The sequence below is a fragment of the Electrophorus electricus genome, chromosome 3 (genome assembly GCF_041902795.1).
Source record: "Electrophorus electricus isolate QZ-2024a chromosome 3, ASM4190279v1, whole genome shotgun sequence".
NCBI classification, from domain to species: domain Eukaryota; kingdom Metazoa; phylum Chordata; class Actinopteri; order Gymnotiformes; family Gymnotidae; genus Electrophorus; species Electrophorus electricus.
In genome coordinates this window covers 38701712-38716238 of record NC_137499.1, presented here as the reverse complement: position 1 = coordinate 38716238, position 14527 = coordinate 38701712, and the positions used below count along the sequence as shown (strand labels likewise).

Sequence of the window (14527 nt, the reverse complement as noted above, 5' to 3'; positions counted from 1 at the left end):
TAAAATGTCTTCGCGGTGACAGAATTATGGATGCCGTACATGCGGCACTTTGTGGGAATGTACTGATGCAAAACACTCTTCCGCGATAGGAGACTATGTTCGGCAACGTTTTAAAATAGAGTCGTTAGAAATTCCGTAGCACCCGGTTAAAAGCATACCTTGAAAAGCATACCGTAATCCGTCTTTTTCACTCCGATCGCGCTATATCGGTAGTGTAAACAGGAATAATTGCGGGACATGACATGAGAGAAATTCAGTGATTGGCTGTTTGAAGTCCAGTAGGCCTAATCTAATGTAATCACTGAAAACAAATATTGTTAATCTGAAAGAAATCCCGTGTTCACTCAAATTGCACCGTGCGCAAAAAAAAAAGAAAAAAAAGAAAAGAAATCAGAGCTCACAAATGCAGGCCTGCTCCGTCTTAAATTGCAAGTAAAAGTCACAAAACACGCATCGTAGGAGCACAAGACATTTTAAACCTTTTAATAGACATATGCTACAAAATATACTGATGCCGTTTCTGTGCAATAACAGTGGGTATCGTTCACTCGATCAGAATCATTAAAAGGGGGGAGAAAGAAAAAAGACTAAGTCATCCTCGACATGTTGTAATATAGTCCTGGCTAGTAATCAATTCATTTCTTTCTGTAAGCGTAACATAATACAATTACATTTTTTGTACCCTGATTACCTAATCGCTACATGTAGTCTGCTACTACCAAACCTTGTCTGATATAAGGTTGTAATAAATATAGATAGGTGGGTAAATGAGGCTACATAACGTTAGCTTTATCTAACCTAAATAAATCCCATTAGGCTAAATGAAACATTGTTGATTTATTTATTAGTTTACCTAGACATACACTTTAAGTTGTAGGGTAAAAATTAAAAGTATAAATAAACTATTGGACGAATAACGAGTAGGTTGGGGTAAATAAAATCTACTTAATTAAATAGGCCTACAAGTCCTTTGACGGAAGCTTATCTATTCCAATTGAACACTTGCATTAAAAGCGGAAAAATATACTCTAATTTTAAACCAATGATGACTGGTTTTAGAGGAAAAGGCGGTGTATGGGGCGGGCCCTGCACGAACCGTCCAATGAAAGAGTCGGGCAAGTGCGCGAGCGTAAAAGAGAACGTTCGTGTTCCGAGCTGCACCCGCGGACTCAAATTTATCGTCGAAATGGCGGAGACGACGGACAGAATGGAGGTAAGCAGATATGACACAAAGCTCTGGTGTGCCAGGCCGGGACAGAGGGCAAACCATTATTACGCTTACTTCGAGTTGTCTTTCACCTCAGAGGGATAAATTAAGGTACTGTTGGCAGGTTCCTTTCATGAATTTGGTTATTGCGTAGATGGCCAGCTAGCCGTCGTTGTCCAGCTAAGGGCTCCCTGTTAAAGCTATACCGGCGCATCCATTTTAATAGTTTAACGCGACTGCCCGGTACAAACGCTTAATCCAGCAGTGCGGCTGTAAATTACGTAGTTACTGCTGTTAAACGTTTAGTAGTCTCTCACAGAATCGCAGTATAATAACCTAGCTCTCCTAGCTACCTTGGCTGAGCGTAATTGTCGGTTTTCGCACAGACCGCATGGGACTCGCTAGCTCGTTAGCTACTTAGCTATTCACTCGGTGGTAAAGCGGGGCGTTACAGCGTAGTTTATTGGATTAACTTCCAAATTGACACAAAAACACCAACACTTACATGCCCCGTTAGTGTTATATAGCTGGTACATTTAGATGTAGCTAGCTAACGTAAATTGTACTATTCAGCTATTAGCTAACCTAACTTGCTATAGCTTCCTTTGAAATCAGTCGTTTCAAGTCTGCTGAGCTCCATTCACAAGGTTGACTAGCTAATATGGCGAGTAATGGTTAGTATTGACGTGGGAACCGTTAGCTATAACCGTAAGATATAGTAGTAAACTACAATGACGATAGGCCCGTTTCTTTCCCGTACCACGTGTGCCGGTATCTGTAATGTAAGCTAAGCCTTTGTCCGAACGAGCCTGTTCCCTCCTCACTAGTGAAATTTGAAATTGGAAGATCAAAGGTAACCTCCCAAAACGGGCATCATATTTTAACCAACTTGAATAAAACTTTGCTTTGGTATTGGAATAAAATGTATTGGTGAACTCAAAGTATAAATTGGATAATGTTGTTTAAAAAAAAATGTAACACCCCCCTCCACTTTTCCCGAGGTGTCCCAGGGAGAAAGCTCAGCAAAGCCTGCGGCCGAAGATATGACATCCAAGGACTACTACTTCGATTCCTATGCTCACTTCGGTATCCATGAGGTCAGCGTTAATGTGAACTTTGTATCCTCATATCTTCACTACTGATGCGAAATGAATGGGAAAAGTCTCATGCAACATATTAAATATCTTTTGGAATTTTATTTATAATACATGTACAAGTTCATCGGGTGTCTAGAACAGCAAGATTAACCCAATTAGCAAGAGAACAGATTTAAGTTCCCTGTTGGCCTGTCTTGCAGTGCCCTATTTCCTTATCCTTTCTGTTTTCCTGACTTCAGGAGATGCTGAAGGATGAGGTGCGCACTCTCACGTACAGGAATTCCATGTTTCACAACAAGCATCTGTTCAAGGATAAGGTGGTTCTGGATGTGGGCAGTGGGACAGGTATCCTGTGCATGTTTGCGGCCAAGGCTGGTGCCAAGAAAGTTATTGGCGTGAGTACAAGTCCTGCTTGAGATCTATGCAGATGTCCAGCTATCTAGATCAGCATTGTAATACATTTAAGATGGATCAGCTGTAAAAGCGCCTGACTATTAATGCTGTGTGTATTCCTAGATCGAGTGTAGCAGCATATCAGACTATGCTGTGAAGATCGTCAAGGCCAACAAGCTTGATCACAGTAAGCTTGGTTTCACACTTTCATAGCACTAATGATCTTTGCCATTTAGACACTTTCTCTGCCATTTTACATTTTATCAGACTAAAATCATGCTTGCATTGATGCAAAATTAATTATTATATGCAACCTTTTTGCTTAGTTTGTCCAGGTTTTCGGTTTTAAATTCTGAGGAACTTTTTATAGAAGTAGAGACTTATTTATTATTGGTAGATGCATAGTTATACTTTCACAGAAGATTTAAATAAATAAAGTAGAACAATGCAAGTTATTTTTTGGGGAGTGGGGAAGGTTGTGTCCGTGTCTCGGTCTTGTCTTGGACTCTTGCAAAGTCTGTCTCTGCCCTATTGGTTTTGACTAACACTGCAGCATATTACCATGCTAAAGATATAAGCTGCCTCCATCAGTCCATTAATTAGTGCGGTATGGTTTTGGACACAGCCAATGGGAGAACACAGGGCTCCCACATTGTTTAGCCTCCAGCCAATCATCTTTCACATGCAAATGAAGCTTTTTTTGAAATGTTAAACTTTTTCCACCTTGAATACTTCATCAATGTTGCTATTGACAGTTTTCCCTTTGATTTCCAGTTGTGACCATCATCAAGGGGAAAGTAGAGGAGGTGGAGCTCCCAGTGGATCATGTAGACATCATTATCTCTGAGTGGATGGGATACTGTCTCTTCTACGAGTCAATGCTCAACACCGTCATCTATGCACGGGACAAGTGGCTGGTGAGGGTGTACAATGATTCCTTTCCCCAAGAGTGCCAGAATGCTCCCACCTGTTGCCAGTCAACCTATTGATACCGTTGAATGTAAGCTTAAATTCAATGTTGGTTAATACCTTTTTATAATGGTCATTTCATCCTTGACAGAAACCCGATGGGCTTATCTTCCCTGATCGGGCTACCCTTTACATCACGGCTATCGAGGATCGACAGTACAAGGATTACAAAATCCACTGTGAGTTTTTGGCTTGTGTGCTCAGTTTGCCGAATTCTGCATGTAGTTATCTGGTTTTCTCATCCTGTTGTGCAAGTAAATACTGTTTTAATGACTCCTTGATTCTTTTATCAGGGTGGGAGAACGTGTATGGGTTTGACATGTCCTGTATTAAAGAGGTTGCCATTAAGGAGCCGTTGGTGGATGTCGTTGACCCCAAACAGCTTGTGAGCAGTGCCTGCCTCATTAAGGTGAGTTCACGGGTAGACCCGATGTCTCTCTCTAGATCTGGGTTCATCCTTTTGTTTAGGGCAATTTTTATATTGGTGTTTTTAAATTTACATGTATAAATATTGGTGGGGTGGTGTCATTAGTGTGACAGAACATGGTAAGTATCATGCTCAAAAAAAAAATTTTTTTTTTTGATGAGTATTCAATGCCATACTTGAAACTTGGCTCATTTGTTTGGGGGGAAAAAAGGTCTGTGGAAATACAAACAATACAAAAACTTAAGAAGTAAATGCCAATTTTTTGTTGTGTGTGTGTGTGTGTGTGTGTGTGTGTGTGTGTGTGTGTGTGTGTGTGTGTGTGTGTGTGTGTGTGTGTGTGTGTGTGTGTGTGTGTGTGTGTGTGTCAGGAAGTGGACATCTACACGGTGAAGATCGAGGACCTGTCCTTCACCTCACCCTTCTGCCTGCAGGTGAAGCGGAACGATTACATCCATGCGCTGGTCACCTACTTCAACATTGAGTTCACACGCTGCCACAAGAGGACCGGCTTTTCCACCAGTGAGTGGCTGTATGCAGCGTCTGCCTGCTCCTGGAGCTGATGCACATGGTTGTGTTGTCCTGGAGACGAGCTGTGGAGCAGGCCTAACGTAATCAGGCTTTGCTGAAAATTGCTGGAGTCACTAAACCAAGCATTCCTGGTTAAGTTTAATAGGTATGCGAATGTGGATGGAGATTGGCTGAGTCCACTCAGGCTTTAACTATATGTTCAGGTTTATATAGTATAGTCTGGTGGCTTTTTGTTAAAATCTTCGACCCAAGTCAGCATCATGTCTGCCTACACTGTTATCCTGGAGCTTACACAAGTGCATTCACTGTTTTAAATCATTCCGTGTTATTGGTTGTGATTGAGAATACCTGAGGATGTCAAATAGCTACAATAAATTTGCAGTGAATATATTCTATCTAAATGAGAATCTTTTTTTTTTTTTTTTCTCTTGGATTTAAATTAAATTCTCTTTATCAGGTCCTGAGTCTCCTTACACTCATTGGAAGCAGACTGTGTTTTATCTTGATGACTATCTGACGGTAAAGACTGGAGAGGAGATATTTGGCACCATCAGCATGAAACCCAACGTCAAGAACAACGTAAGCCCCACACCCCTGGGGATGACTGCATTAATTATTTTTGCTGTGCCATCATCTGATCATCTTTCTTTTTGTCTGTTCTACAGAGAGACCTGGACTTCACTGTAGATATTGACTTCAAGGGTCAACTCTGTGAGATGTCCAAGACATCAGAATATAGAATGCGTTAGAACCGTGTGTGTGTGTACGTATGTATGTGTTTTGGGCAACTCTTGAGGGACATCAGTGCATGTATTGTGTGCGTGGCCTGGTTAGTTTTAGATCTGTGTCTTATGGTTATGGAATCCATTATTGATGGAGAGGGAAAGTTTCTGGCTTTTATATGGACACTGAGTTTGTATTCAATGATGGCGCGAGAGGAGAGGTGGCGCTTTTTTTATTGTGCAATACTCACACAACATTTTTTGTTTTACCTGTATTATAGTCGTTGGGTCACTTGTCATGAAGGAATTAACTGCCTGGTGTGAAATGATGGGGGGGGCGTCAATTAAGACATGCACACAAACATGCACTGCATCCCTCTTGCCTGTACATCGTCTTCAAGTTCACTCACTTTGACCGTGTTGTGCAGTCTTTAAGCCTGTCAATACAGCAACATGTCCATGAATCACCCCCTTCGTTTTTCTTTACTTTTAAAACTTTTTTTTTTGTTTTGTTTGTTTTTTGTTTTAAGATAAAGCCTCTTGAGTGTTTCATTGCCCAACGACACTCCATCAGCCAATCGGCATGCGTCTGCGTGCAGGGACAAATGCTGATCGTTGGCATATTTTTGCAGTTCCATGTGAGGAGTCCTCTGTGTTCACAGTAAATAAAAATAAAGTATTGTTCTAAATTAGGCAGCAGTTTCAAACCTTGTGATTGGCTGCATGTGCTCACAGTCTTGCTTGGACTTTTATCCTGGCTGTGCTAAAGAACCTTGCTTGTTGCCAGTAGAGGGCGCCATAATAAAATGGTTTCTTTGCGGGTTCATTCTGGTTTTATTTTCTGATGATAGTGATTCTGCTTTTTACATCTTGAGTTGTAGGTAGAAACTGCGATGGCTGGATGGAAGCTGCAGAGTTTAGTGTAATCTTCTCAAATGCAGTCATGGCTGCTGTAATATTGGACCTTTTCACTGTTGAGGTCTGCAGCTCGGTCCCCCTCTGACTCATGGTTTTTCATCTTTTGTGCTGTGAGCACTTAGATGTTAAGTTTTTTTTTTTTTGTTTTTTTTTAATGCTGATTATGCATGAACTTCAAATGGACTTAGATACTGCCCCATTTTGTGATGTGTAAAGTCATTTTTTCATACTGATTAAGTCTAGTCTTAGGCTACACCACTGGGGTGTCTTTTGGGGTTTTTTTTTTTTGGGCCTTACTTCCTACTTTGCTATGCCTAGGCTTTGTGTGTGACTGAGAAACTGACACTTGTTACCTCTAAATAAGCCAGAGTGCTAAACACTGATTAAGCCTAGTGGTAGGTTAATGTTTTTTCCTTGGATTAGGCTTAGCCAATTTCAGCAAAACTTGCACTGCATGTTATTGTGAACAAAAAGGTGCAGGGGCTGAATAAATAGTCATTTAGGTTGATCACTGATCTGGGTACAGCTGGGTTGCATTATACCCAATAGGATGTGTTCATTTTTCCTGCTTTATTATTATTTTTTAAGAAAATAAAATTTGGGGTGAAAACATTACTTTGTTGCTACATGTCTCAACACCTGTTTCTCAATGCCAAATATAATATCAGCAGCCACTTTATTAGAAGTGGATGTTTTTGGTTGTGTAGTTAATCTGTAGCCAATCAATTGCTATGCAGATTTTTAATTTTTAATTTAATTTTTTTTAAACTTTCATGTTCATCAATGGTCAATTTTTCACTGGCAAATGGTGATGCTTCTACCAGCTCAGCCTGATGGGTAAACAATAGGCTTTGCTGTGCCCTATTCCTATACCACATTATACGCTTACCTGTCACTTTCACTTCATTTCACATCATTTATTCAGAACAGTCATGTGTCTGTGGTTCAGATTCCACAAGGTGTTTTTTGGGCCATGTTGCAGACTTGGCTGCATGCTGATGCTGTGAAGCTTTATTTGAATCAGATATGGTGACTGGGGAGGCCACTGAAGAGAACTGAACTCATGGTCCTAGTCCTGGAACCAGATCTGAGATGATTTGTGCTTTGTGACCTGGCTCATCAGCATGTGGGAAGTAGGCAAAAAAGGATGCATGAGTTCAGGCTGAATCCTCAGGCTGGTACATTCAAATAACTCCTGATTTATATCAGTAGGCACAGTGTGTAAACCCCCCCCCCCCCCCCCCCCAAAAAAAAACAATTCCCAGAACCATTAAACTAAAACTGGCCCCAGTCTGAGTTGTTCACATAAGGTAGGTCAGGTTCCATGCAGACTATACCAAATTCCGTTCCAGTTTTAGTCGCAGCAGAAACAGATTTGTCAGTGAAACCCCCCTCCAACTGTCCAGTTTCTGAGCCTGTGTCCACTGATCCTCTCTATTCCTGTTTTAGGCTGACAGGAGTGACCATTCTCCTTTGACCTCTCATCAGCAAGGCATTTTCATCTGCAGAACTACCACTAAAGGATTTAGTTTTTGTCCCATTCTATATAAACTCTAGGAACTAGTGTGAGAAGGTCCCAGCAGACCCAGTTTCTGAAACACTTAAACCAGCCCATCTGACATCTACATCTCCGCCGTGGTCAGTCACTTTTTGTGACCATAAATTGGATTTCATGGTTTTCTTGCCACAACGAAATGCATACCCAATTGATCAGAACATTGCTAATGTAAAGGTCATATATATACATTCTATTTATTTATTTATTTATTTATTTATTTACATGTGTAGTGACTGCATTACTTTTTCAGCCATTCTTCTCGGTCTTTAACTTTTGCTGTGTGTGTTTCAGATGAGTTTTTTTTTCATGTTGTACTATTTTAGCCTAAGTATAAAGATACTGATTGCTAGGTGTGTGTTTTTTTCTTTCCCCCCCCCCCCATTATTAGGTTTTGGTTGGAAAAAGTTCTATGAAAAATCAGGGAAACAACTGGAGTCGTGAAGGGCATCTCAGAGAAGCTGCTTGCTTCTAGTGGTAGTGAACTGGAACATTTGAGGCATGAGGTAGCAAACTGGTTCTTTATCTTTGTTTCTTTCTTTTGTCTCGTTTCTTGTTTTTCTGATGTTTGATCTGAAGGAATGTAGTGGGTGAGTAGGTGCTGTTCAATCATTCTGAAAATTGAAAAGATTGCAGTGGTTTTTTTACCAGACATCAAAAGGATAATCACAATTCCTTTCTCTTGTATTTATCTGTAAGATAAAAACATGACATAATAGTTTTGCTGACAAATGCCATACTTTAAACACTGCTAAGCAACCCCACAATGACTCATTTGCTAAAACTCACTTTTCCCTGACAGTAGTATGAGACGTATCATTTTTGGAAAAAAAAAATTAGCCTCTTCTGGCTCCGCCTACTCCTAATGCTACCTGTAAGCATACACTATACCTGAATCACAACAGCCAATCAGACCCAGGAGGACAGTTTGACGGAGTGTCAATCACTGCCAGTGCATGTACATGCACTCATTCAGTTGAGCTCAGGAATTTGAGAAAAGCAATAGTGCATAGACAAGCCTCATCAGTGAAGAAGCTGCCCACCCCTCCATCGCCAACAACAGCTTACACGACAAAAGGAAATAAACACAGGATGACAAATTAAGTAAAGCAAGCTCAAAAGAGAGAACTCCATTGTGCCCAAGATAGAACAAGGATAATTAGAGTGCAGTTTTGGAGGGTAAAAAGACTCCAAGCTGATGCCAAGTTTGCCACATTTCTGTTTGACAGGCATTTACCCCTGCTTCATATATTTTTGTTTTGATTAATAAAAAAAATGATCTCCATTCGGAGAAATTTCCTTATATCATTTAGGCAGTCAGACATTCTGATCATAATATTGGCTGGAAAACTGAATTTCAGAGGCTGCCTTAACCAGAGGATTAACAGACTACCCCCAAACAAGCTAGATGTGTGTAGTGAAGTGGAAACTGAGACACCATGAACGATACCTGAACAGAAGCATTGACCAATGTTAGTGTTCCTCATTGCATCTCTGAAAAATCTGTTCTGGGTATGCAGTTTGTGAAAGGCAATGTTATTCTTTATTTATATATTGCTGTTGGCAAACCCATTACTCATTGTGAGACTTGATATTTTTCCCAAATGTCCTGGCAGGTGAATCACATATCACAGAATGTAGTTTTAAGAACAGCTTTTGCCATTAAACTCAAATCCTCTCACCGAGCCCTTTAACTCCAAACGGCTGGAGTTAACAAAATCTCCCCAGTACACCTCAGCTGAGTTTGGTCTACTTGATCCACAGAATAAACGATAACAGCTGGCTCTTAAATTGGAACACGAAGAGTCCCACAGCTGGACTACACAGCTCTTACACAGAGGTATGTTTATCTGCAGTTTTAAGGTAAAACCATCCTCAGTTGATTCAATGGCCTGAGACATGTTCCTGATGGAAGACAGAATGCGAAAGTAATAATATAGTCCACCCCATGCTGAGATTGGTGTTTGTTTTCAGAAGGGTTCTGACATCCTTTGGAAGATCAGAGTGGTAAAATATGATCAACCCAAGCAATGCTATAAGGGAACCCCTAAATGTCAGTGCCACTAAGGGTGCAAGGCTGATCAAAGTCAGACGCTTCCTCAGAAATATCTACACTATCACTCAGCTCTAGAGGAATTGCATTATCATCTGCAGTGTCCTCCTTAAACACTCCCATAATGCTTTCTGCCCTTTGCAGCCTCCTCCCATATACACCTCATCAGATCCTTTTGGCCTGTGCTCCTCACTATAACCATGTCAGGCATAATTATTGTTATGACTATCTTGTTTTTCCTGCATTAATCTTTCATCTCTCTTTGTGGGCCATCTAATGATAGAGCTGTAATCAAAACTTCCAAAAAAAGTTGTCACTTTCCTTAAGTGACTTCTCTATTGTTCTTATTTTTGAATACTTAGTCATTATTTAATTTTAAAATTTTATTTTATTTTATTTTTTACATTCTAGTGATGTTTAATTGTCAGACACTCCGTCCAGGCCCCCCGGCTGTGATCAAGTAAAATGGGCAAAGTATGCTTTATTTGAATTTCATTAGAACACAAGAAAATAGTGTATATTTAAAAATAATAATTGTATTTATAAAGGTTCCAGTTTCAAGAATAGATAAACAAAGTGCGTCAAAAGTCTACCAAGAGTAAATGTAAAACCAATATGCAATATGAAGCATCTAAACCTCTCAGAAAAAGGTTATGGGAAAGAGTGTAAGAGAGCTTTTAAACAATGAAAGTCATTCCAGCTCATGGACATCTGTGTGCACGTTGTCACTTTTGAAATGCAGCCTTCACAGTGAGATCCATCATCTCTGTAGATCCTTCTTCCTTCCTCCCAGTTCACAAAACCATTTTGAGGCCTTTGATTCACTGTGATCTCCGTACACATAAATATCCAACTTGCATGGATGTATTTTTCTCACTGTTTGCTTTTCCTTGTTTTTGTTTTTATTTGAAATGTATTTTAAATGGTGTGGGCTTGTCAGGTCATAGCTTGGAAGCTGTGAGCATTTCCTGGCAATTGCTCTCTCTTTTTGCTAGCAGTCTTAAGAGTCCTGCAGACATCTGAAAGAGAAAAAGTAAATTTAGACAAATATTTATAGACACTCAAGTGAACATATGAAAACATTTTTAACGGGAATTTTATTTATCATGAAGTAATGCTGAATTTTAAGCTTGCCTGTTGAATTTTATATTTTGGAGAGCATTTTTGCTTCACAAAATAAAAACAAAACAAAACAGGTGGTTATTAGATTTTCGCTTCAAAATACAAGAAACAGATAAACAGGCACAAGTAATTTTTCATTTTCATTGTCAGAAATAACAGGTGGAAAATGTAAAGAAATTCTATTTGTTCTTCCTTCAAAAATAAAACAACATTTCCAGGAAACAAAAACAGAAAATCGGTCTGTCTTCATTTTTCTGAAACAAGAAATTCTTCAGTCATTGGCAGGCACAGGAATAGGAGTAACCTACCCTTGTTATAGTCAGGATAGAGCAATGCATGTTTTTGGAGCAGTACTACTTTAGGAAAAACCTCTCTTCCCTATAATCATGCCATTTTGTTGTGGAAGATAATCCTCTTCTTGTCATGTCTAAAACGATTTCAGACGGTGGTGTAAGTTCTGAAGTTGCGGCAGGGCAGGGCAGGGCGGGGCGGGGCGGGGGGGGGGGTGCAGGCAGTTCCACTGGCTCTCATGGTGCAGTACAGCCTCGAGTGACTGGGTTTCCTACAGTTCCAGTTGTGCTCTTTCCATCGGGAACTCCGCTACGCATCTATAATTCATGAACAGATCCTTTAACTTGCCAATATCCATCTGCAGCCAGTCTAAACACACGCTGCTTTACACACACTGACATTCAAATATATTTCTATTCTTTATAATGTATCTCATCCATGGTAGACAAAGAGACCTTTCAAACCAAATCTGTCTCAGCCATGGTAGACAAACTGATCTTTCATTATATATTCATTATTTCTAACTCTAAACTCATAAAACATGAAAGTTCCATTAAAATATATCAAAATATGTATTTTAGGAGAACATGCATGTCACGTAGTAATGGCTCTCAGGATTATGCCTGTAAGCACTGTAAGCGGATCTAACTGACATGAACGTGATTCACTGGCTACTTCTCGAAGTGAGTTGGCTCAGTTGCTGGCAACAAGATATAAGCAAGGCAATTCTTGCTTATACATCATCCATGTCCTTCAAGGAAAAGTCAATAATGTTTTTTCCTTGGATTCAGTAGAGAATCATATTTATTTTGTTATGACAGACAGACTTTGTAGAAGTGCATTTTTAGCAGATCAATATGTTCATTTCATATTCAGCTTATTAAACACATGTTTCAAAAACAGCTTTGAAACATTGAAAGCAAATTTAAAACAACTTTAAAACATGATATTCCAACTTTCATCCTCCGAGCCAAAAGTCTTCCATGCTCCCCTTTAAGAGCAGAGAAACTTTTCCAGTTTTTCATAGGACATATGCATAATGTATTTTTCTTAGAGACTTCATAGCCATGCTACAGTATATTGTTGTATCTGTAGGACTTCCCATATTACACGTTTCTGACTGAACGCAGTATTGCCCTAATTATCTAATCTTTTACCAAACCACTTCATTCTGATTTGTCTTTATACTAGAGGCCAAAAACTTTTTTCAGTCCAGATCATGTGCAACACTGAAACAATTAAGATGACCCCATCCGATGAATGATAAGATGCAATTTAAGATGGAGACTATAATAATAATAATAATAATAATAATACATCTTTCTGATTTTTAAAGAGGGCTTACAATACAAAAATAATAAATATAAAAATATACAGAGTTAGCTACACATGGGTAAACATAAACACAAGATGTAACAAAATAGAACCTAGCTAAAAGCAGTGATGCATGGATGTGTCTGATTTTCTTTTTAAAAGTGCTGCGTGTATTAAAAGAACCCAAATTGATAGGCAGAGAAGTTTTGAGCTTAGACAAGGCTCTAAGAATAAACATAACATGGGCTCTCATCCTAGTATGCATCAGGACTCCACATTCTGAACGCACTATAGGTTTAAAACAAAGATTTTGACTAAAGCAGATTAATAAGCATTGCGGTAGTCACGTCTTGACGCAAATGCATGGACTAATTTCTTGCAATTAAAATGTAGAAAGAAAGCCACTAATCTTAGAGATGATACACATATGATAATCAACAGACTTACAAACATTACTAATGTTTTTTTCAAACTAAGATTACTATCCAAAATCACTCCTGACATTGCTGGTTGACTTCACTGAAATAGATACACAGTTTACAAAGAACTATGCACCTATTTGGCTTTGTCACAGTTAATTCGAAGAAATTGAAATATCCACAACTTGACTTTTGTACAATCTAAAAGGTAATTACTAGATTCATAGGCATCAGATGCCAAGGACAAAGAGATCTCTCATCTTCTTTACCTTGACTTCCGTTTCCTGTACCAGTGTAACCGGTATGGCTCTTTGGAGTTCACTCTGTAGCAGATGCGTCTGCAGTTCCTCCATGTGCTGCTCCTGCTCCGGAAAACTTTTGCTCCATGAGTTTTCGCCTTTTTAGTAATTCTTCTGTTCTGATTTGCATCTCTTTGCCAGATGCACAGATTTTTGCTTGCTGCTCCAGCTCTTTTTTTCTTGTATTCCCCCAAAGTTGGTATGTTGTGATAGTATAGCATCCACCTCCATTCTGTTTGACCAGATCTTGAATCTTTTGCAGAAGTGCTGCTGCTGCTGCTGCTGCTGCTGATGATCTCTGTTATTGAACACATGGTAAGCACCCTCACTTTCTCCAGGTCATCTCCTCTTGTGAACAAACCCGTCATGTATTTGGATCGTCTTTGTCTAAAGATCTTCTCGATCTTCGGGACAGTTTGGTTTTCCTCAATACTGACCCCACTGTTCATGACTTTGTTCTCTTATGTTTCATATCAAAATTTGAAAATCCTGATAATTTTACAAACAGCAAACTGGTAGTTTATAGAAAACCCTAATCAACCTTGAACCTATTTAAATACATATGGAAAGGTCTGATATCACACCAAGCTGTCTCTGATCCATTTGGCCTCTAGAGTGCGTTGACAACTGTTCCAGCATTTAAGGATGCAAAGATATGTATGTGCCCTCCCTCTCTCTCTGTGCCCATTGGTTACACCCCATTAAAATTGCCTTCTGGGCAGCAGAGCGTGTGACAATGCTGAGGTTGTTTTGTTGGTAAGAGTTATGTTCTTAGGTTATGCATGCTGAAAGAATCATTTCAACACCTCCTTTTTAAAAATAAATGTGTGCATGACTAGAATATTTTTAGTTGCATTTGCAGTACCAACACTGTCTGTTTTTCCACTGTAAATGTAATAAACAAAGTCCCAATGTCTGTGAAAATGTTTATTTCATGAAAATGTGAAAATGAAAATGTACACACTGATGTTTATGAAGGAAATTGTTTTCAGCAGTCCTGTTTCTTTAAATTCATTTCTCTGAGTGCTTCTGCCATACAGCTTATATCCATTTTTCAAAGCAGTATATTTTTGTTTCAAACATGAATTATGGAAATTTTAATCCATTTCAATGTATATATATAGTTTATATATATACAGTCTCCAAATGGATATTTATAGTTCTATGATATGATCTATTGAAAAAAGTCCCAAAACATGCTTTAAATGCAATA

General features: G+C 39.2%; 1 protein-coding gene across 2 annotated transcripts; it reads left to right on the top strand.

Moving 5' to 3' along the window:
* The first annotated feature begins 1111 nt into the window (after positions 1 to 1111).
* Positions 1112 to 6876, top strand: prmt1 (protein arginine methyltransferase 1). 2 transcript variants are annotated; one of them, XM_027014726.3, is made up of 10 exons: positions 1112 to 1213; positions 2209 to 2304; positions 2544 to 2699; positions 2821 to 2884; positions 3472 to 3614; positions 3758 to 3845; positions 3960 to 4075; positions 4462 to 4612; positions 5079 to 5200; positions 5287 to 6876. In XM_027014726.3, the coding sequence occupies exons 1-10, from the start codon at positions 1187 to 1189 to the stop codon at positions 5368 to 5370; spliced, it is 1047 nt and encodes a 348-aa protein (XP_026870527.1). In that variant the 5' UTR covers positions 1112 to 1186; the 3' UTR covers positions 5371 to 6876. The 2 variants fall into 2 exon arrangements, with proteins under 2 accessions (XP_026870527.1, XP_026870528.1); XM_027014727.3 differs by having other exon boundaries at positions 1142 to 1213; positions 2218 to 2304.
* The last annotated feature ends 7651 nt before the right edge of the window (positions 6877 to 14527 follow it).

Excerpts from the sequence above, each read along its gene's own strand:
- prmt1 (XM_027014726.3), top strand. The coding sequence starts at position 1,187 with ATGGCGGAGACGACGGACAGAATGGAG. Across the intron at positions 2,305-2,543 it reads CTCACTTCGGTATCCATGAG|GAGATGCTGAAGGATGAGGT; the intron begins GTCAGCGTTAAT and ends TCCTGACTTCAG. Across the intron at positions 5,201-5,286 it reads AACCCAACGTCAAGAACAAC|AGAGACCTGGACTTCACTGT; the intron begins GTAAGCCCCACA and ends TCTGTTCTACAG.